Genomic DNA, 23,327 nt, shown 5'->3' with positions numbered 1-23,327 from the left:
AAAGGAGAGATCAGAAAAGAGGTGGTTAGAGATGGTTAGATGGTTAGGGATGGTTAGATGGTTAGAGATGGTTAGATGGTTATATGGTTAGGGATGGTTAGAGATGGTTAGAGATAGTTAGATGGTTAGAGATGGTTAAAGATGGTTAGAGATGGTTAGAGATGGTTAGAGATGGTTAGAGATGGTTAGATGGTTAGAGATGGTTAGATGGTTAGAGATGGTTAGAGATGGTTAGAGATGGTTAGAGGTGGTTAGATGGTTAAATGGTTAGGGATGGTTAGATGGTTAGAGATGCTTAGATGGTTAGATGGTTAGAGATGGTTAGAGATGGATAGAGATGGTTAGAATGTTAGTTGGTTAGAGATGGTTAAAGGTGGTTAAAGGTGGTTAAAGGTGGTTAGAGAAGGTTAGATGGTTAGATGGTTAGAGGTGGTTAGATGGTTAGAGATGGTTAGAGGTGGTTAGATGGTTACAGATGGTTAAAGGTGGATAGAGATGGTTAGATGGTTAGAGATGGTTAGAGGTAGTTAGATGGTTAGAGATGGTTAGAGGTGGTTAGAGGTGGTTAGATGATTAGAGGTGGTTAGAAGTGGTTAGAGATGGTTAGATGGTTAGAGGTGGTTAGATGTGGATATAGATGGTTAGAGATGGTTAGATGGTTAGATGATTAGAGATGGTTAGAGATGGATAGAGGTGGTTAGATGTTTAGAGATGGTTAGATGGTTAGAGGTAGATATAGATGGTTAGAGATGGTTAGATGGTTCGATGATTAGAGATGGTTAAAGGTGGTTAGAGATGGATATAGATGGTTAGAGGTGGTTAGAGATGGATAGAGGTGGTTAGCTGGTTAGAGGTGGTTAGAGATGGTTAGAGGTGGTTAGATGGTTAGAGATGGTTAAAGGTGGTTAGATGGTTAGAGATGGTTAAAGGTGGATAGAGATGGTTAGAGGTGGATAGATGGTTAGATGGTTAAAGGTGGATAGAGGTGGTTAGATGGTTAGATATGGTTAAAGGTGGTTGGAGATGGTTAGATGGTAAGAGATGGTTAAAGGTGGTTAGAGATGGTTAGATGGATAGAGATTGTTATAGATGGTTAAATGTGGTTAGAGATGTGTAGATGGTTAGATGGTTAGAGGTGGTTAAAGGTGGTTAGATGGTTAGATGTTTAGAGATGTATATATATGGTTAGATGGTTAGAGGTGGTTAGCTGGTTAGAGATGGTTAGAGGTGGTTAGAGGTGGTTAGAGGTGGTTAGATGGTTAGAGATGGTTAGAGATGGTTAGATGGTTAGAAATGTATATATATGTGTAGATGGTTAGATGGTTAGAAGTGGTTAGCTGGTTAGAGATGGTTAGAGGTGGTTAGAGGTGGTTAGAGATGGTTAGAGGTGGTTAGAGGTGGTTAGAGGTGCTTAGAGGTGGTTAGATGGTTAGAGGTGGTTAGAGATGGTTAGAGGTGGTTAGAGATGGTTAGAGATGGTTAATGATGTTAGATGGTTAAAGGTGGTTAGAGATGGTTAGATGGTTAGATGGTTAGAGATGTATATATATGTGTAGATGGTTAGATGGTTAGAGGTGGTTAGCTGGTTAGAGATGGTTAGAGGTGGTTAGAGATGGTTAGAGATGGTTAGCTGGTTAGAGATGGTTAGATGGTTAGATGGTAAATGATGGTTAAAGGTGGTTAGAGATGGTTAGAGGTGGTTAGAGGTGGTTAGATGGTTAGAGATGGTTAGATGGTAAATGATCGTTAAAGGTGGTTAGATGGTTAGATGGATAGTGCAGGTTAGAGATGGATAGAGATGGTTAGATGGTTAGAGGTGGTTAAAGGTGGTTAGATGGTTAGAGATGCATATATATGGTTTGATGGTTAGATGGTTAGAGGTGGTTAGCTGGTTAGGTATGGTTAATGATGGTTAGAGGTGGTTAGAGGTGGTTAGCTGGTTAGAGGTGGTTAGAGGTGGTTAGATGGTTAGAGATGGTTAGATGGTAAATGATCGTTAAATGTGGTTAGATGGTTAGATGGATAGTGCAGGTTAGAGATGGATAGAGATGGTTAGATGGTTAGAGGTGGTTAAAGGTGGTTAGATGGTTAGAGATGGTTAGATGGTAAATGATCGTTAAATGTGGTTAGATGGTTAGATGGATAGTGCAGGTTAGAGATGGATAGAGATGGTTAGATGGTTAGAGGTGGTTAAAGGTGGTTAGATGGTTAGAGATGCATATATATGGTTTGATGGTTAGAGGTGGTTAGCTGGTTAGGTATGGTTAATGATGGTTAGAGGTGGTTAGAGGTGGTTAGCTGGTTAGAGATGGTTAGATATGGTTAGATGGTTAATGATGGTTAGATGGTTAGAGGTGGTTAGATGGTTAGATGGTTAGAGGTGGTTAGCTGGTTAGAGATGGTTAGATATGGTTAGATGGTTAATGATGGTTAGATGGTTAGAGGTGGTTAGATGGTTAGATGGTTAGAGGTGGTTAGATGGTTAGAGGTGGTTAGAGATGGTTAGAGGTGGTTAGAGATGGTTTGATGGTTAGAGATGGTTAGATGTTAGAGATGGTTAGAGGTGGTTAGAGATGATTAGAGATGGTTAGAGGTGGTTAGAGGTGGTTAGATGGTTAGAGGTGGTTAGAGATTGTTAGAGATGGTTAGGTGGATAAAGATGGTTAGAGGTGGTTAGATGGTTAGAGATGGTTAGATGGTTAGAGTGTGAAGGTAGAGAGCAGACCCTACCTGTTTGGCAGACTGTCCCTGTAAACCCAGGTGGACAATTGCAGGTGAACCCGTTAACCTGGTCTGAACAGGTACCTCCGTTCTGACAGGGGTAGGACGAACACTCCTCTACATCTACATACACACACACACACACACACACACACACACACACACACACACACACACACACACACACACACACACACACACACACACACACACACACACACACACACACACACACACACACACACAGAGAGAGAAAGAAACACAGAGATGGGTAGAGAAGGTTAGAGATGGTTAGATGGTTAGAGATGGTTAGGTGGTTAGAGATGGTTAGATGGTTAAAGGTGGATAGAGGTGGTTAGATGGTTAGAGATGGTTAGATGGTTAGATGGTTAGATGGTTAAAGGTGGAAAGAGGTGGTTAGAGATGGATAGAGATGGTTAGAGATGGTTAAAGGTGGTTAGAGATGGTTAGAGATGGTTAAAGGTGGTTAGAGATGGTTAGATGGTTAGATGGTTAGAGATGTATATATATGGTTAGATGTTAGATGATTAGAGGTGGTTAGCTGGTTAGAGATGGTTAGATGGTTAGAGGTGGTTAGAGATGTGTATATATATGGTTAGCTCTTAGCTGGTTAGAGGTGGTTAGCTGGTTAGATGGTTAGATGGTTTAAGGTGGATAGTGGTGGTTAGAGATGGATAGAGATGGATAGAGATGGTTAGAGATGGTTAGAGATGGTTAAAGTTGGTTAGAGATGGTTAGATGGTAAGAGGTGGTTAGAGATGGTTAGTTGGTTAGATGGATAGAGATGGTTAGATGGATAGAGATGGATAGAGATGGTTAGAGATGGTTAGAGATGGTTAAAGGTGATTAGAGATGGTTAGAGATGGTTAGATGGTTAGAGGTGGTTAGAGATGTGTATATATATGGTTAGCTGTTAGCTGGTTAGAGGTGGTTAGCTGGTTAGAGATGGTTAGCTGGTTAGAGGTGGTTAGAGGTGGTTAGCTGGTTAGAGGTGGTTAGAGATGTTTAGAGTTGTATATAGATGGTTAGATGGTTAGAGATGGTTAGAGGTAGTTAGCTGGTTAGATGGTTAGATGTTAAAGGTGGACAGAGGTGGTTAGATGGTTAGAGATGGTTAAAGGTGGTTAGAGATGGTTAGATGGTAAGAGATGGTTTAAGGTGGTTAAAGATGGTTAGATGGATAGAGGAGGTTAGAGATGGTTAGCTGGTTAGAGGTGGTTAGAGGTGGTTAGCTGGTTAGAGGTGGTTAAAGATGTTTAGAGTTGTATATAGATGGTTAGATGGTTAGAGATGGTTAGAGGTAGTTAGCTGGTTAGATGGTTAGATGTTAAAGGTGGACAGAGGTGGTTAGATGGTTAGAGATGGTTAAAGGTGGTTAGAGATGGTTAGATGGTAAGAGATGGTTAAAGGTGGTTAAAGATGGTTAGATGGATAGAGGAGGTTAGAGATGGATAGAGATGGTTAGATGGTTAGATGGTTAGAAGTCGTTAAAGGTGGTTAGAGATGGTTAAGATGGTTAGATGGTAAGAGATGTATATATATGTTAGATGTTTGATGGTTAGAGGTGGTTAGCTGGTTAGAGATGGTTAGAGGTGGTTAGAGGTGGTTAGAGATGGTTAGAGGTTGTTAGAGGTGGTAGAGGTGGTTTGAGATGGTTAATAATGGTTAGATGGTTAGAGATGGTTAATGATGGTTAGATACTTAAAGGTGGTTAGAGATGGTTAGATGGTTAGAGTTGTTTAGAGATGTTAGATGGTTAGAGATGGTTAGAGGTAGTTAGCTGGTTAGAGGTGGTTAGAGATGGTTAGAGGTAGTTAGCTGGTTAGAGGTGGTTAGAGATGGTTAGATGGTTAAAGTGTGAAGGTAGAGAGCAGACTCTACCTGTTTGGCAGACTGTCCCTGTAAACCCAGGTGGACACTTGCAGGTGAACCCGTTAACCTGGTCTGAACAGGTACCTCCGTTCTGACAGGGGTAGGACGAACACTCCTCTACATCTACATGCACACACACACACACACACACACACACACACACACACACACACACACACACACACACACACACACACACACACACACACAGAGAGAGAAAGAAACACATAGAGATGGTTAGAGAAGGTTAGAGATGGTTAGATGGTTAGAGATGGTTAGGTGGTTAGAGATGGTTAGATGGTTAAAGGTGGATAGAGGTGGTTAGATGGTTAGAGATGGTTAGATGGTTAGATGGTTAAAGGTGGAAAGAGGTGGTTAGAGATGGATAGAGATGGTTAGATGGTTAGAGATGGTTAGATGGTTAAAGGTGGATAGAGGTGGTTAGAGATGGATAGAGATGGTTAGAGATGGTTAAAGGTGGTTAGAGATGGTTAGAGATTGTTAAAGGTGGTTAGAGATGGTTAGATGGTTAGATGGTTAGAGATGTATATATATGGTTAGATGTTAGATGATTAGAGGTGGTTAGCTGGTTAGAGATGGTTAGATGGTTAGAGGTGGTTAGCGATGTGTATATATATGGTTAGCTCTTAGCTGGTTAGAGGTGGTTAGCTGGTTAGATGGTTAGATGGTTTAAGGTGGATAGTGGTGGTTAGAGATGGATAGAGATGGATAGAGATGGTTAGAGATGGTTAGAGATGGTTAAAGTTGGTTAGAGATGGTTAGATGGTAAGAGGTGGTTAGAGATGGTTAGTTGGTTAGATGGATAGAGATGGTTAGATGGATAGAGATGGATAGAGATGGTAAGAGGTGGTTAGAGATGGTTAGTTGGTTAGATGGATAGAGATGGTTAGATGGATAGAGATGTATATATATGGTTAGATGTTAGATGATTAGAGGTGGTTAGCTGGTTAGAGATGGTTAGATGGTTAGAGGTGGTTAGAGATGTGTATATATATGGTTAGCTGTTAGCTGGTTAGAGGTGGTTAGCTGGTTAGAGGTGGTTAGCTGGTTAGAGGTGGTTAGAGGTGGTTAGCTGGTTAGAGGTGGTTAGAGATGTTTAGAGTTGTATATAGATGGTTAGATGGTTAGAGATGGTTAGAGGTAGTTAGCTGGTTAGATGGTTAGATGTTAAAGGTGGACAGAGGTGGTTAGATGGTTAGAGATGGTTAAAGGTGGTTAGAGATGGTTAGATGGTAAGAGATGGTTAAAGGTGGTTAAAGATGGTTAGATGGATAGAGGAGGTTAGAGATGGATAGAGATGGTTAGAAGTGGTTAAAGGAGGTTAGAGATGGTTAAGATGGTTAGATGGTAAGAGATGTATATATATGTTAGATGTTTGATGGTTAGAGGTGGTTAGCTGGTTAGAGATGGTTAGAGGTGGTTAGAGGTGGTTAGAGATGATTAGAGGTTGTTAGAGGTGGTTAGAGGTGGTTTGAGATGGTTAATAATGGTTAGATGGTTAGAGATGGTTAATGATGGTTAGATACTTAAAGGTGGTTAGAGATGGTTAGATGGTTAGATGGTAAGAGTTGTTTAGAGATGTTTGTTGGTTAGAGATGGTTAGAGGTAGTTAGCTGGTTAGAGGTGGTTAGAGATGGTTAGAGGTAGTTAGCTGGTTAGAGGTGGTTAGAGATGGTTAGATGGTTAAAGTGTGAAGGTAGAGAGCAGACTCTACCTGTTTGGCAGACTGTCCCTGTAAACCCAGGTGGACACTTGCAGGTGAACCCGTTAACCTGGTCTGAACAGGTACCTCCGTTCTGACAGGGGTAGGACGAACACTCCTCTACATCTACATGCACACACACACACACACACACACACACACACACACACACACACACACACACACACACCACACACACACACACACACACACACACACACACACACACACACAGAGAGAAAGAAACACATAGAGATGGTTAAAGGTGGTTAGAGAAGGTTAGAGATTGTTAGATGGTTAGAGATGGTTGGAGATGGTTAGATGGTTAGATGGTTAAAGGTGGATAGAGGTGGTTAGATGGTTAGAGATGGTTAGATGGTTAAAGGTGGATAGAGGTGGTTAGAGATGGATAGAGATGGTTAAAGGTGGTTAGAGATGGTTAGATGGTTAGATGGATAGAGGAGGTTAGAGATGGTTAGGTCTTTAGAGATGGTTAGAGGTGGTTAGAGATGGTTAGAGATGTTTAGAGATGGTTAGAGATGGTTAGGTGGTTAGAGGTGGTTAGATGGTTAGAGATGGTTAGATGGTTAGAGATGGTTAGATGGTTAAAGATGGTTAGAGGTAGTTAGATGGTTAGAGTGTGACGGTAGAGAGCAGACTCTACCTGTTTGGCAGACTGTCCCTGTAAACCCAGGTGGACACTGGCAGGTGAACCCGTTAACCTGGTCTGAACAGGTACCTCCGTTCTGACAGGGGTAGGACGAACACTCCTCTACATCTACATGCACACACACACACACACACACACACACACACACACACACACACACACACACACACACACACACACACACACACACACCACACACACACACACACACACACAGAGAAAGCGAGAGAGAGAGTCATGAGGGCGAATACAGTCACTGTACTATACAGTCAACACACAAAAGGCTGAAAAAAACAAGGCTGATTTAGTAGAATTGTCCAAGAGGAGCGTTACAGAGAGACCTGGCAGGAGGAGTGTTACAGAGAGACCTGGCAGGAGGAGTGTTACAGGGAGACCTGGCAGGAGGAGCGTTACAGAGAGACCTGGCAGGAGGAGCATTCCAGAGAGACCTGGCAGGAGGAGCGTTACAGAGAGACCTGGCAGGAGGAATGTTACAGAGAGACCTGGCAGGAGGAGTGTTACAGACAGACCTGGCAGGAGGAGCGTTACAGAGAGACCTGGCAGGAGGAGCGTTACAGAGAGACCTGGCAGGAGGAGCGTTACAGAGAGACCTGGCAGGAGGAGCGTTACAGAGAGACCTGGCAGGAGGAGCAGAGAGACTTGGCAGGAGGAGCAGAGAGACCTGGCAGGAGGAGCAGCGAGACTTGGCAGGAGGAAAAGAGAGACCTGGCAGGAGGAGCAGAGAGACCTGGCAGGAGGAGCAGCGAGACTTGGCAGGAGGAAAAGAGAGACCTGGCAGGAGGAGCAGAGAGACCTGTCAGTGCCCTCGTATGCTATTACAAGCAGCTGTCCCGAAAGGAAAGGTTTTGACAAGCTGACTCTCTTTCCTGGCCGAGCATGGAGTCGGACCCCAAATCCCACCCCTAGTAACTATCCCCTTCCCCCAGAAAAGAGGAGAGAGGAAGCGAGGCATGGAGCCCTGTCCAGAAACAACCCCTAGCTCCGAACCCCGAGATCGTATACTAACCCCTAAAACACTTCTTGAGATCTGAGAGGAATGGACAGGTGTAAGCAATATCAAATCAAATCAAATTGATTTGATCTGAAAACAGCAGGTCTGGGATAGGTAGCACGTCCTATGGCCTAAATTTGACCTATCAAATGCTCTCAGATGCCCACAGGTTGTCTGGAGAAGGAGATGGGCTAAGTGTTGTTTCTGAACAAGGCGGACATGTAATGCAGGCAGAGTAGAGCAGAGCAGTGGGGTGACTGGGGTCAAGCAAGGGGTGATTGGGTTCAAAGGTCAAAGTTCACTGACTCACCTATCTGGCACCACCTTCCGGTGAATCCAGCCAGACAGGAGCAGGAGAAAGAAGGGTTGCCGGTGATGCAGTCATCAATACAGAGACCTCCATTCAGACAGGGTCGAAGGTGTGGACACACAGACGCTGTGGACGAGAGTTAGTTAGTGAGGAGGAGAGACAGAGCAGTTAGTTAGTGAGGAGAGAAAACAGTTAGTTAGTCAGGAGAGACAGAACAGTTAGTTAGTGAGGAGAGACAGAACAGTTAGTTAGTGAGGAGAGACATAACAGTTAGTTAGTGAGGAGGAGAGACAGAACAGTTAGTGAGGAGAAAAAAGAGTTAGTGAGGAGAGACAGAACAGTTAGTTAGTGAGGAGAGACAGAGCAGTTAGTTAGTGAGGAGGAGAGACAGAACAGTTAGTTAGTGAGGAGGAGAGACAGAACAGTTAGTTAATGAGGAGAGACAGAACAGTTAGTTAATGAGGAGAGACAGAACAGTTAGTTAATGAGGAGAGACAGAACGGTTAGTTAGTGAGGAGAGATAGAACAGTTAGTTAATGAGGAGAGACAGAACAGTTAGTTAGTGAGGAGGAGAGACAGAACAGTTAGTTAGTGAGGAGACACAGAACAGTTAGTTAGTGAGGAGAGAGAACAGTTAGTTAGTGAGGAGAGACAGAACAGTTAGTTAGTGAGGAGAGACAGAACATTTAGTTAGTGAGGAGGAGAGACAGAACAGTTAGTTAGTGAGGAGGAGAGACAGAACAATTAGTTAGTGAGGAGAGACAGAGCAGTTAGTTAGTGAGGAGGAGAGACAGAACAGTTAGTTAGTGAGGAGGAGAAACAGAAAAGTTAGTTAGTGAGGAGAGAGAGAACAGTTAGTTAGTGAGGAGGAGAGACAGAACAGTTAGTGAGGAGGAGAGACAGAACAGTTAGTTAGTGAGGAGAGACAGAGCAGTTAGTTAGTGAGGAGAGACAGAGCAGTTAGTTAGTGAGGAGGAGAGACAGAACAGTTAGTTAGTGAGGAGAGACATAACAGTTAGTTAGTAAAGGAGAGACAGAACAGTTAGTTAGTGAGGAGGGACAGAACAGTTAATTAGTAAGGAGGAGATACAGAACAGTTAGTTAGTGAGGAGGAGAGACAGAACAGTTAGTTAATGAGGAGGGACGGAACAGTTAGTTAGTGAGGAGGAGAGACAGAACAGTTAGTTAGTGAGGAGGAGAGACAGAATAGTTAGTTAGTGAGGAGAGAGAACATTTAGTTAGTGAGGAGAGAGAACAGTTAGTTAGTGAGGAGAGACAGAGCAGTTAGTTAGTGAGGAGAGACAGAACAATTAGTTAGTGAGGAAGAACATTTAGTTAGTGAGGAGAGACAAAACAGTTAGTTAGTGAGGAGAGACAGAACAGTTAGTTAGTGAGGAGGAGAGATATAACAGTTAGTTAGTGAGGAGAGACAGAACAGTTAGTTAGTGAGTAGAGACAGAACAGTTAGTTAGTGAGGGGAGGAATAACATTTAGTTACTGAGGAGAAACAGAGCAGTTAGTTAGTGAGGAGAGACAGAACAGTTAGTTAGTGAGGAGAGACAGAACATTTAGTTAGTGAGGAGGAGAGACAGAACAGTTAGTTAGTGAGGAGGAGAGACAGAACAGTTAGTTAGTGAGGAGGAGAGACAGAACAGTTAGTCAGAGAGGAGAAAAAACAGTTAGTTAGTGAGGAGAGACAGAACAGTTAGTTAGTGAGGAGAGCTAGAACAGTTTGTTAGTGAGGAGAGACAGAACAGTTCGTTAGTGGGGAGAGACAGAACAGTTAGTTAGTTAGTTAGGAGAGACAGAACAGTTAGTTAGTGAGGAGAGAGAACAGTTAGTTAGTGAGTAGAGACAGAACAGTTAGTTAGTGAGGAGAGAGAACAGTTAGTTAGTGAGGAGGAGAGACAGAACAGTTAGTTAGTGAGGAGGAGAGACAGAACAGTTAGTTAGTGAGGAGAGACAGAGCAGTTAGTTAGTGAGGAGAGACAGAGCAGTTAGTTAGTGAGGAGGAGAGACAGAACAGTTAGTTAGTGAGGAGAGACATAACAGTTAGTTAGTAAAGGAGAGACAGAACAGTTAGTTAGTGAGGAGGGACAGAACAGTTAATTAGTAAGGAGGAGATACAGAACAGTTAGTTAGTGAGGAGGAGAGACAGAACAGTTAGTTAATGAGGAGAGACGGAACAGTTAGTTAGTGAGGAGGAGAGACAGAACAGTTAGTTAGTGAGGAGGAGAGACAGAATAGTTAGTTAGTGAGGAGAGAGAACATTTAGTTAGTGAGGAGAGAGAACAGTTAGTTAGTGAGGAGAGACAGAGCAGTTAGTTAGTGAGGAGAGACAGAACAATTAGTTAGTGAGGAAGAACATTTAGTTAGTGAGGAGAGACAAAACAGTTAGTGAGGAGAGACAGAACAGTTAGTTAGTGAGGAGGAGAGATATAACAGTTAGTTAGTGAGGAGAGACAGAACAGTTAGTTAGTGAGGAGAGACAGAACAGTTAGTTAGTGAGGGGAGGAATAACATTTAGTTACTGAGGAGAAACAGAGCAGTTAGTTAGTGAGGAGAGACAGAACAGTTAGTTAGTGAGGAGAGACAGAACATTTAGTTAGTGAGGAGGAGAGACAGAACAGTTAGTTAGTCAGGAGGAGAGACAGAACAGTTAGTTAGTGAGGAGGAGAGACAGAACAGTTAGTCAGAGAGGAGAAAAAACTGTTAGTTAGTGAGGAGAGACAGAACAGTTAGTTAGTGAGAAGAGCTAGAACAGTTTGTTAGTGAGGAGAGACAGAACAGTTAGTTAGTGGGGAGAGACAGAACAGTTAGTTAGTTAGTTAGGAGAGACAGAACAGTTAGTTAGTGAGGAGAGAGAACAGTTAGTTAGTGAGTAGAGACAGAACAGTTAGTTATTTAGGAGAGAGAACAGTTAGTTAGTGAGGAGAGACAGAACAGTTAGTTAGTGAGGAGAGACAGAACATTTAGTTAGTGAGGAGGAGAGACAGAACAGTTAGTTAGTGAGGAGGAGAGACAGAACAGTTAGTTAGTGAGGAGAGAGAACAGTTAGTTAGTGAGGAGAGAGTACAGGTAGTTAGTGAGGAGAGGCAGAACAGTAAGTTAGTGAGGAGAGAGAAGAGTTTGTTAGTGAGGAGAGATAGAACAGTTAGTTAGTGAGGAGGAGAGACAGAACAGTTAGTTAGTGAGGAGAGATAGAACAGTTAGTTAATGAGGAGAGACAGAACAGTTAGTTAGTGAGGAGTAGAGACAGAACAGTTAGTTAGTGAGGAGACACAGAACAGTTAGTTAGTGAGGAGAGAGAACAGTTAGTTAGTGAGGAGAGACAGAACAGTTAGTTAGTGAGGAGAGACAGAACATTTAGTTAGTGAGGAGGAGATAACAGTTAGTTAGTGAGGAGGAGAGACAGAACAGTTAGTTAGTGAGGAGAGACAGAACATTTAGTTAGTGAGGAGGAGAGACATAACAGTTAGTTAGTGAGGAGAGACATAACAGTTAGTTAGTGAGGAGAGAGAACAGTTAGTTAGTGAGGGGAGACAGAACAGTTAGTTAGTGAGGAGAGAGAACATTTAGTTAGTGAGGAGAGAGAACAGTTAGTTAGTGAGGAGAGACAGAGCAGTTAGTTAGTGAGGAGAGACAGAACAATTAGTTAGTGAGGAAGAACATTTAGTTAGTGAGGAGAGACAAAACAGTTAGTTAGTGAGGTGAGACAGAACAGTTAGTTAGTGAGGAGGAGATATATAACAGTTAGTTAGTGAGGAGAGACAGAACAGTTAGTTAGTGAGGAGAGACAGAACAGTTAGTTAGTGAGGGGAGGAATAACATTTAGTTACTGAGGAGAAACAGAGCAGTTAGTTAGTGAGGAGAGACAGAACAGTTAGTTAGTGAGGAGAGACAGAACAGTTAGTTAGTGAGGAGGAGAGACAGAACAGTTAGTTAGTGAGGAGGAGAGACAGAACAGTTAGTTAGTGAGGAGGAGAGACAGAACAGTTAGTCAGAGAGGAGAAAAAACAGTTAGTTAGTGAGGAGAGACAGAACAGTTAGTTAGTGAGGAGAGCTAGAACAGTTTGTTAGTGAGGAGAGAAAGAACAGTTAGTTAGTGGGGAGAGACAGAACAGTTAGTTAGTTAGTTAGGAGAGACAGAACAGTTAGTTAGTGAGGAGAGAGAACAGTTAGTTAGTGAGTAGAGACAGAACAGTTAGTTAGTGAGGAGAGAGAACAGTTAGTTAGTGAGGAGGAGAGACAGAACAGTTAGTTAGTGAGGAGAGACAGAACTTTTAGTTAGTGAGGAGGAGAGACATAACAGTTAGTTAGTGAGGAGAGACATAACAGTTAGTTAGTGAGGAGAGAGAACAGTTAGTTAGTGAGGGGAGACAGAACAGTTAGTTAGTGAGGAGAGACAGAACAGTTAGTTAGTGAGGAGAGACAGAGCAGTTAGTTAGTGAGGAGGAGAGACAGAACAGTTAGTTAGTGAGGAGGAGAGACAGAACAGTTAGTTAATGAGGAGAGACAGAACAGTTAGTTAATGAGGAGAGACAGAACAGTTAGTTAATGAGGAGAGACAGAACAGTTAGTTAGTGAGGAGAGATAGTACAGTTAGTTAATGAGGAGAGACAGAACAGTTAGTTAGTGAGGAGGAGACACAGAACAGTTAGTTAGTGAGGAGACACAGAACAGTTAGTAAGTGAGGAGAGAGAACAGTTAGTTAGTGAGGAGAGACAGAACAGTTAGTTAGTGAGGAGAGACAGAACATTTAGTTAGTGAGGAGGAGAGACAGAACAGTTAGTTAGTGACGAGAGACAGAACAGTTAGTTAGTGAGGAGGAGAGACAGAACAATTAGTTAGTGAGGAGAGACAGAACAGTTAGTTAGTGAGGAGAGACAGAGCAGTTAGTTAGTGAGGAGAGACAGAACAGTTAGTTAATGAGGAGAGACAGAACAGTTAGTTAATGAGGAGAGACAGAACAGTTAGTTAATGAGGAGAGACAGAACAGTTAGTTAGTGAGGAGGAGAGACAGAACAATTAGTTAGTGAGGAGAGACAGAGCAGTTAGTTAGTGAGGAGGAGAGACAGAACAGTTAGTTAGTGAGGAGAGACAGTGCAGTTAGTTAGTGAGGAGGAGAGACAGAACAGTTAGTTAGTGAGGAGGAGAGACAGAACAGTTAGTTAGTGAGGAGAGACAGAACAGTTAGTTAGTGAGGAGGAGAGACAGAACAGTTAGTTAGTGAGGAGGAGAGACAGAACAGTTAGTTAGTGAGGAGAGACAGAACAGTTAGTTAGTGAGGAGAGACAGAGCAGTTAGTTAGTGAGGAGAGACAGAGCAGTTAGTTAGTGAGGAGGAGAGACATAACAGTTAGTTAGTGAGGAGAGACATAACAGTTAGTTAGTAAAGGAGAGACAGAACAGTTAGTTAGTGAGGAGGGACGGAACAGTTAATTAGTAAGGAGGAGATACAGAACAGTTAGTTAGTGAGGAGGAGAGACAGAACAGTTAGTTAATGAGGAGAGACAGAACAGTTAGTTAGTGAGGAGGAGAGACAGAACAGTTAGTTAGTGAGGAGGAGAGACAGAATAGTTAGTTAGTGAGGAGAGAGAACATTTAGTTATTGAGGAGAGAGAACAGTTATTTAGTGAGGAGAGACAGAGCAGTTAGTTAGTGAGGAGAGACAGAACAATTAGTTAGTGAGGAAGAACATTTAGTTAGTGAGGAGAGACAAAACAGTTAGTTAGTGAGGAGAGACAGAACAGTTAGTTAGTGAGGAGGAGAGACAGAACAGTTAGTTAGTGAGGAGAGAGAACAGTTAGTTAGTGAGGAGAGAGTACAGTTAGTTAGTGAGGAGAGGCAGAACAGTAAGTTAGTGAGGAGAGAGAAGAGTTTGTTAGTGAGGAGAGATAGAACAGTTAGTTAGTGAGGAGGAGAGACAGAACAGTTAGTTAGTGAGGAGAGAGAGAACAGTTAGTTAATGAGGAGAGACAGAACAGTTAGTTAGTGAGGAGGAGACACAGAACAGTTAGTTAGTGAGGAGACACAGAACAGTTAGTTAGTGAGGAGAGAGAACAGTTAGTTAGTGAGGAGAGACAGAACAGTTAGTTAGTGAGGAGAGACAGAACATTTAGTTAGTGAGGAGGAGATAACAGTTAGTTAGTGAGGAGGAGAGACAGAACAGTTAGTTAGTGAGGAGAGACAGAACATTTAGTTAGTGAGGAGGAGAGACATAACAGTTAGTTAGTGAGGAGAGACATAACAGTTAGTTAGTGAGGAGAGAGAACAGTTAGTTAGTGAGGGGAGACAGAACAGTTAGTTAGTGAGGAGAGACAGAACAGTTAGTTAGTGAGGAGAGACAGAGCAGTTAGTTAGTGAGGAGGAGAGACAGAACAGTTAGTTAGTGAGGAGGAGAGACAGAACAGTTAGTTAATGAGGAGAGACAGAACAGTTAGTTAATGAGGAGAGACAGAACAGTTAGTTAATGAGGAGAGACAGAACAGTTAGTTAGTGAGGAGAGATAGAACAGTTAGTTAATGAGGAGAGACAGAACAGTTAGTTAGTGAGGAGGAGACACAGAACAGTTAGTTAGTGAGGAGACACAGAACAGTTAGTTAGTGAGGAGAGAGAACAGTTATTTAGTGAGGAGAGACAGAACAGTTAGTTAGTGAGGAGAGACAGAACATTCAGTTAGTGAGGAGGAGAGACAGAACAGTTTGTTAGTGAGGAGGAGAGACAGAACAATTAGTTAGTGAGGAGAGACATAGCAGTTAGTTAGTGAGGAGGAGAGACAGAACAGTTAGTTATTGAGGAGAGACAGAGCAGTTAGTTAGTGAGGAGGAGAGACAGAACAGTTAGTTAGTGAGGAGGAGAGACAGAACAGTTTGTTAGTGAGGAGAGACAGAGCAGTTAGTTAGTGAGGAGAGACAGATCAGTTTGTTAGTGAGGAGGAGAGACAGAACAGTTAGTTAGTGAGGAGAGACATACCAGTTAGTTAGTAAAGGAGAGACAGAACAGTTAGTTAGTGAGGAGGGACAGAACAGTTAATTAGTAAGGAGGAGATACAGAACAGTTAGTTAGTGAGGAGGAGAGACAGAACAGTTAGTTAATGAGGAGAGACAGAACAGTAAGTTAGTGAGGAGGAGAGACAGAAAAGTTAGTAAGTGAGGAGAGACAGAACAGTTAGTTCGTGAGGAGAGACAGAGCAGTTAGTTAGTGAGGAGAGACAGAGCAGTTAGTTAGTGAGGAGGAGAGACAGAACAGTTAGTTAGTGAGGAGAGACATAACAGTTAGTTAATAAAGTAGAGACAGAACAGTTAGTTAGTGAGGAGGGACAGAACAGTTAATTAGTAAGGAGGAGATACAGAACAGTTAGTTAGTGAGGAGGAGAGACAGAACAGTTAGTGAATGAGGAGAGACAGAACAGTTAGTTAGTGAGGAGGAGAGACAGAACAGTTAGTTAGTGAGGAGAGACAGAACAGTTAGTTAGTGAGGAGAGACAGAACAGTTAGTTAGTGAGGAGGAGAGACAGAACAGTTATCGATTAGTGAGGAGAGACAGAGCAGTTAGTTAGTGAGGAGGAGAGACAGAACAGTTAGTTAGTGAGGAGAGACATAACAGTTAGTTAGTAAAGGAGAGACAGAACAGTTAGTTAGTGAGGAGGGAAAGAACAGTTAATTAGTAAGGAGGAGATACAGAACAGTTAGTTAGTGAGGAGGAGAGACAGAACAGTTAGTTAATGAGGAGAGACAGAACAGTTAGTTAGTGAGGAGGAGAGACAGAACAGTTAGTTAGTGAGGAGGAGAGACAGAATAGTTAGTTAGTGAGGAGAGAGAACATTTAGTTAGTGAGGAGAGAGAACAGTTAGTTAGTGAGGAGAGACATAGCAGTTAGTTTGGAGGAGAGACAGAACAATTAGTTAGTGAGGAAGAACATTTAGTTAGTGAGGAGAGACAAAACAGTTAGTTAGTGAGGAGAGACAGAACAGTTAGTTAGTGAGGAGGAGAGATATAACAGTTAGTTAGTGAGGAGGAGAGACAGAACAGTTAGTTAGTGAGGAGAAAAAACAGTTAGTTAGTGAGTAGAGACAGAACAGTTAGTTAGTGAGGGGAGGAAGAACATTTAGTTAGTGAGGAGAAACATTGCAGTTAGTTAGTGAGGAGAGACAGAACAGTTAGTTAGTGAGGATGAGAGACAGAACAGTTAGTTAGTGAGGAGGAGAGACAGAACAGTTAGTTAGTGAGGAGGAGAAACAGAACAGTTAGTTAGTGAGGAGAAAAAACAGTTAGTTAGTGAAGAGAGACAGAACAGTTAGTTAGTGAGGAGAGCTAGAATAGTTTGTTAGTGAGGAGAGAAAGAACAGTTAGTTAGTGGGGAGAGACAGAACAGTTAGTTAGTTAGTTAGTTAGGAGAGACAGAACAGTTAGTTAGTGAGGAGAGAGAACAGTTAGTTAGTGAGTAGAGACATAACAGTTAGTTAGTGAGGAGAGACATAACAGTTATTTAGTGAGGAGAGAGAACAGTTAGTTAGTGAGGGGAGACAGAACAGTTAGTTAGTGAGGAGAGACAGAACAGTTAGTTAGTGAGGAGAGACAGAGCAGTTAGTTAGTGAGGTGGAGAGACAGAACAGTTAGTTAGTGAGGAGGAGAGACAGAACAGTTAGTTAATGAGGAGAGACAGAACAGTTAGTTAATGAGGAGAGACAGAACAGTTAGTTAATGAGGAGAGACAGAACAGATAGTTAGTGAGGAGAGATAGAACAGTTAGTTAATGAGGAGAGACAGAACAGTTAGTTAGTGAGGAGGAGACACAGAACAGTTAGTTAGTAAGGAGACACAGAACAGTTAGTTAGTGAGGAGAGAGAACAGTTAGTTAGTGAGGAGAGACAGAACAGTTAGTTAGTGAGGAGAGACAGAACAGTTAGTTAGTGAGGAGTGACAGAGCAGTTAGTTAGTGAGGAGGAGAGACAGAACAGTTAGTTAGTGAGGAGGAGAGACAGAACAGTTAGTTAGTGAGGAGAGACAGAACAGTTAGTTAGTGAGGAGAGACATAGCAGTTAGTTTGTGAGGAGAGACAGAACAATTAGTTAGTGAGGAAGAACATTTAGTTAGTGAGGAGAGACAAAACAGTTAGTTAGTGAGGAGAGACAGAACAGTTAGTTAGTGAGGAGGAGAGATAGAACAGTTAGTTAGTGAGGAGGAGAGACAGAACAGTTAGTTAGTAAGGAGAGAAGAACAGTTAGTTAGTGAGGAGAGACAGAACAGTTAGTTAGTGAGGGGAGGAAGAACATTTAGTTAGTGAGGAGAAACAGAGCAGTTTGTTAGTGAGGAGAGACAGAACAGTTAGTTAGTGAGGATGAGAGACAGAACAGTTAGTTAGTGAGGAGGAGAGACAGAACAGTTAGTTAGTGAGGAGAGACAGAACAGTTAGTTAGTGAGGAGAGACAGAACAGTTAGTTAGTGAGGGGAGAGACAGAACAGTTAGTTAGTGAGGAGGAGAGACAGAACAGTTAGTTAGTGAGGAGAGACAGAACAGTTAGTTAATGAGGAGAGACAGAACAGTTAGTTAGTGAGGAGAGACAGAACAGTTAGTTAGTGAGGAGAGATAGAACAGTTAGTTAGTGAGGAGAGACAGAACAGTTAGTTAGTGAGGAGGAGACACAGAACAGTTAGTTAGTAAGGAGACACAGAACAGTTAGTTAGTGAGGAGAGAGAACAGTTAGTTAGTGAGGAGAGACAGAACAGTTAGTTAGTGAGGAGAGACAGAACAGTTAGTTAGTGAGGAGAGACAGAGCAGTTAGTTAGTGAGGAGGAGAGACAGAACAGTTAGTTAGTGAGGAGGAGAGACAGAACAGTTAGTTAGTGAGGAGAGACAGAACAGTTAGTTAGTGAGGAGAGACATAACAGTTAGTTAGTGAGGAGAGACAGAACAGTTAGTTAGTGAGGAGAGAGACATTTAGTTAGTGAGGAGAGACAAAACAGTTAGTTAGTGAGGAGAGACAGAACAGTTAGTTAGTGAGGAGGAGAGATATAACAGTTAGTTACTGAGGAGGAGAGACAGAACAGTTAGTTAGTAAGGAGAAAAAACAGTTAGTTAGTGAGGAGAGACAGAACAGTTAGTTAGTGAGGGGAGGAAGAACATTTAGTTAGTGAGGAGAAACAGAGCAGTTTGTTAGTGAGGAGAGACAGAACAGTTAGTTAGTGAGGATGAGAGACAGAACAGTTAGTTAGTGAGGAGGAGAGACAGAACAGTTAGTTAGTGAGGAGAGACAGAACAGTTAGTTAGTGAGGAGAGACAGAGCAGTTAGTTAGTGAGGAGAGACAGAGCAGTTAGTTAGTGAGGAGGAGAGACAGAACAGTAAGTTAGTGAGGAGAGACATAACAGTTAGTTAATAAAGTAGAGACAGAACAGTTAGTTAGTGAGGAGGGACAGAACAGTTAATTAGTAAGGAGGAGATACAGAACAGTTAGTTAGTGAGGAGGAGAGACAGAACAGTTAGTTAATGAGGAGAGACATAACAGTTAGTTAGTAAAGGAGAGACAGAACAGTTAGTTAGTGAGGAGGGAAAGAACAGTTAATTAGTATGGAGGAGATACAGAACAGTTAGTTAGTGAGGAGGAGAGACAGAACAGTTAGTTAATGAGGAGAGACAGAACAGTTAGTTAGGGAGGAGGAGAGACAGAACAGTTAGTTAGTGAGGAGGAGAGACAGAATAGTTAGTTAGTGAGGAGAGAGAACATTTAGTTAGTGAGGAGAGAGAACAGTTAGTTAGTGAGGAGAGACATAGCAGTTAGTTTGGAGGAGAGACAGAACAATTAGTTAGTGAGGAAGAACATTTAGTTAGTGAGGAGAGACAAAACAGTTAGTTAGTGAGGAGAGACAGAACAGTTAGTTAGTGAGGAGGAGAGATATAACAGTTAGTTAGTGAGGAGGAGAGACAGAACAGTTAGTTAGTGAGGAGAAAAAACAGTTAGTTAGTGAGGAGAGACAGAACAGTTAGTTAGTGAGGGGAGGAAGAACATTTAGTTAGTGAGGAGAAACAGAGCAGTTAGTTAGTGAGGAGAGACAGAACAGTTAGTTAGTGAGGAGAGACAACAGTTAGTTAATAAAGTAGAGACAGAACAGTTAGTTAGTGAGGAGGGACAGAACAGTTAATTAGTAAGGAGGAGATACAGAACAGTTAGTTAGTGAGGAGGAGAGACAGAACAGTTAGTTAATGAGGAGAGACAGAACAGTTAGTTAGTGAGGAGGAGAGACAGAACAGTTAGTTAGTGAGGAGAGACAGAACAGTTAGTTAGTGAGGAGGAGAGACAGAACAGTTAGTTAGTGAGGAGGAGAGACAGAACAGTTAGTTAGTGAGGAGAGACAGAGCAGTTAGTTAGTGAGGAGAGACAGAGCAGTTAGTTAGTGAGGAGGAGAGACAGAACAGTTAGTTAGTGAGGAGAGACATAACAGTTAGTTAGTAAAGGAGAGACAGAACAGTTAGTTAGTGAGGAGGGAAAGAACAGTTAATTAGTATGGAGGAGATACAGAACAGTTAGTTAGTGAGGAGGAGAGACAGAACAGTTAGTTAATGAGGAGAGACAGAACAGTTAGTTAGTGAGGAGGAGAGACAGAACAGTTAGTTAGTGAGGAGGAGAGACAGAATAGTTAGTTAGTGAGGAGAGAGAACATTTAGTTAGTGAGGAGAGAGAACAGTTAGTTAGTGAGGAGAGACATAGCAGTTAGTTTGGAGGAGAGACAGAACAATTAGTTAGTGAGGAAGAACATTTAGTTAGTGAGGAGAGACAAAACAGTTAGTTAGTGAGGAGAGATATAACAGTTAGTTAGTGAGGAGGAGAGACAGAACAGTTAGTTAGTGAGGAGAAAAAACAGTTAGTTAGTGAGGAGAGACAGAACAGTTAGTTAGTGAGGGGAGGAAGAACATTTAGTTAGTGAGGAGAGCTAGAATAGTTTGTTAGTGAGGAGAGAAAGAACAGTTAGTTAGTGGGGAGAGACAGAACAGTTAGTTAGTTAGTTAGGAGAGACAGAACAGTTAGTTAGTGAGGAGAGAGAACAGTTAGTTAGTGAGTAGAGACATAACAGTTAGTTAGTGAGGAGAGACATAACAGTTATTTAGTGAGGAGAGAGAACAGTTAGTTAGTGAGGGGAGACAGAACAGTTAGTTAGTGAGGAGAGACAGAACAGTTAGTTAGTGAGGAGAGACAGAGCAGTTAGTTAGTGAGGTGGAGAGACAGAACAGTTAGTTAGTGAGGAGGAGAGACAGAACAGTTAGTTAATGAGGAGAGACAGAACAGTTAGTTAGTGAGGAGAGACAGAACAGTTAGTTAGTGAGGAGAGACAGAACAGTTAGTTAGTGAGGAGGAGAGACAGAACAGTTAGTTAGTGAGGAGAGACAGAACAGTTAGTTAGTGAGGAGTGACAGAGCAGTTAGTTAGTGAGGAGGAGAGACAGAACAGTTAGTTAGTGAGGAGGAGAGACAGAACAGTTAGTTAGTGAGGAGAGACAGAACAGTTAGTTAGTGAGGAGGAGAGACAGAACAGTTAGTTTAGTGAGGAGGAGAGACAGAACAGTTAGTTAGTGAGGAGAGACAGAACAGTTTTTCGTGAGGAGAGACAGAGCAGTTAGTTAGTGAGGAGAGACAGAGCAGTTAGTTAGTGAGGAGGAGAGACAGAACAGTTAGTTAGTGAGGAGAGACAGAACAGTTAGTTAGTGAGGAGAGAGTACAGTTAGTTAGTGAGGAGAGGCAGAACAGTAAGTTAGTGAGGAGAGAGAAGAGTTTGTTAGTGAGGAGAGATAGAACAGTTAGTTAGTGAGGAGGAGAGACAGAACAGTTAGTTAGTGAGGAGAGAGAGAACAGTTAGTTAATGAGGAGAGACAGAACAGTTAGTTAGTGAGGAGGAGACACAGAACAGTTAGTTAGTGAGGAGACACAGAACAGTTAGTTAGTGAGGAGAGAGAACAGTTAGTTAGTGAGGAGAGACAGAACAGTTAGTTAGTGAGGAGAGACAGAACATTTAGTTAGTGAGGAGGAGATAACAGTTAGTTAGTGAGGAGGAGAGACAGAACAGTTAGTTAGTGAGGAGAGACAGAACATTTAGTTAGTGAGGAGGAGAGACATAACAGTTAGTTAGTGAGGAGAGACATAACAGTTAGTTAGTGAGGAGAGAGAACAGTTAGTTAGTGAGGGGAGACAGAACAGTTAGTTAGTGAGGAGAGACAGAACAGTTAGTTAGTGAGGAGAGACAGAGCAGTTAGTTAGTGAGGAGGAGAGACAGAACAGTTAGTTAGTGAGGAGGAGAGACAGAACAGTTAGTTAATGAGGAGAGACAGAACAGTTAGTTAATGAGGAGAGACAGAACAGTTAGTTAATGAGGAGAGACAGAACAGTTAGTTAGTGAGGAGAGATAGAACAGTTAGTTAATGAGGAGAGACAGAACAGTTAGTTAGTGAGGAGGAGACACAGAACAGTTAGTTAGTGAGGAGACACAGAACAGTTAGTTAGTGAGGAGAGAGAACAGTTAGTTAGTGAGGAGAGACAGAACAGTTAGTTAGTGAGGAGAGACAGAACATTTAGTTAGTGAGGAGGAGAGACAGAACAGTTTGTTAGTGAGGAGGAGAGACAGAACAATTAGTTAGTGAGGAGAGACAGAGCAGTTAGTTAGTGAGGAGGAGAGACAGAACAGTTAGTTAGTGAGGAGAGACAGAGCAGTTAGTTAGTGAGGAGGAGAGACAGAACAGTTAGTTAGTGAGGAGGAGAGACAGAACAGTTAGTTAGTGAGGAGAGACAGAACAGTTAGTTAGTGAGGAGAGACAGAACAGTTAGTTAGTGAGGAGAGACAGAACAGTTAGTTAGTGAGGAGAGACAGAACAGTTAGTTAGTGAGGAGGAGAGACAGAACAGTTAGTTAGTGAGGAGAGACAGAACAGTTAGTTAGTGAAGGAGAGACAGAACAGTTAGTTAGTGAGGAGAGACAGAACAGTTAATTAGTGAGGAGATACAGAACAGTTAGTTAGTGAGGAGGAGAGACAGAACAGTTAGTTAGTGAGGAGAGACAGAACAGTTAGTTAGTAGAGGAGAGACAGAACAGTTAGTTAGTGAGGAGAGACAGAACAGTTAGTTAGTGAGGAGAGACAGAACAGTTAGTTAGTGAGGAGGAGAGACAGAACAGTTAGTTAATGAGGAGAGACAGAACAGTTAGTTAGTGAGGAGGAGAGACAGAACAGTTAGTTAGTGAGGAGGAGAGACAGAATAGTTAGTTAGTGAGGAGAGAGAACATTTAGTTAGTGAGGAGAGAGAACAGTTAGTTAGTGAGGAGAGACAGAGCAGTTAGTTAGTGAGGAGAGACAGAACAATTAGTTAGTGAGGAAGAACATTTAGTTAGTGAGGAGAGACAAAACAGTTAGTTAGTGAGGAGAGACAGAACAGTTAGTTAGTGAGGAGGAGAGATATAACAGTTAGTTAGTGAGGAGGAGAGACAGAACAGTTAGTTAGTGAGGAGAAAAAACAGTTAGTTAGTGAGGAGAGACAGAACAGTTAGTTAGTGAGGGGAGGAAGAACATTTAGTTAGTGAGGAGAAACAGAGCAGTTAGTTAGTGAGGAGAGACAGAACAGTTAGTTAGTGAGGAGAGAGACAGAACAGTTAGTTAGTGAGGAGGAGAGACAGAACAGTTAGTTAGTGAGGAGGAGAACAGAACAGTTAGTTAGTGAGGAGAAAAAACAGTTAGTTAGTGAAGAGAGACAGAACAGTTAGTTAGTGAGGAGAGCTAGAACAGTTTGTTAGTGAGGAGAGAAAGAACAGTTAGTTAGTGGGGAGAGACAGAACAGTTAGTTAGTTAGTGAGGAGAGACAGAACAGTTAGTTAGTGAGGAGAGAGAACAGTTAGTTAGTGAGTAGAGACAGAACAGTTAGTTAGTGAGGAGAGACAGAACAGTTAGTTAGTGAGGAGAGACAGAACAGTTAGTTAGTGAGGAGAGACAGAACAGTTAGTTAGTGAGGAGAGACAGAACAGT

At 42.2% G+C, this 23,327-nt stretch overlaps 2 protein-coding genes across 2 annotated transcripts in view; both read right to left on the bottom strand.

Annotated features, from left to right (window-relative positions):
- Window positions 1-4,733, bottom strand: part of LOC106594307 (sushi, nidogen and EGF-like domain-containing protein 1) — a 153,874-nt gene extending 149,141 nt beyond the window's left edge. The window contains exons 1-2 of the mRNA XM_045687965.2: window positions 4,624-4,733; window positions 2,731-2,844 (exon numbers count right to left, since the gene is read on the bottom strand). The gene's annotated coding sequence lies outside the window, so the exon portion shown is untranslated. The remainder of the gene's footprint in view (window positions 1-2,730; window positions 2,845-4,623) is intronic.
- Window positions 4,734-4,990: 257 nt separating this feature from the next.
- The window catches only part of LOC145858591 (sushi, nidogen and EGF-like domain-containing protein 1), a 100,240-nt gene continuing 81,903 nt past the window's right edge, over window positions 4,991-23,327 (bottom strand). The window contains exons 5-7 of the mRNA XM_082957101.1: window positions 8,330-8,455; window positions 7,002-7,115; window positions 4,991-6,463 (exon numbers count right to left, since the gene is read on the bottom strand). Coding sequence (XP_082813227.1) covers window positions 6,291-6,463; window positions 7,002-7,115; window positions 8,330-8,455 — 413 coding nt within the window. The 3' untranslated portion in view covers window positions 4,991-6,290. The remainder of the gene's footprint in view (window positions 6,464-7,001; window positions 7,116-8,329; window positions 8,456-23,327) is intronic.

Source organism: Salmo salar, chromosome 10, assembly GCF_965601325.2.
Source record: "Salmo salar chromosome 10, fSalSal1, whole genome shotgun sequence".
Taxonomy (NCBI): Eukaryota; Metazoa; Chordata; class Actinopteri; order Salmoniformes; family Salmonidae; genus Salmo; species Salmo salar.
The sequence above is the reverse complement of the archived record's forward strand: the minus strand, read 5'-3'. Positions and strand labels throughout refer to the sequence as shown.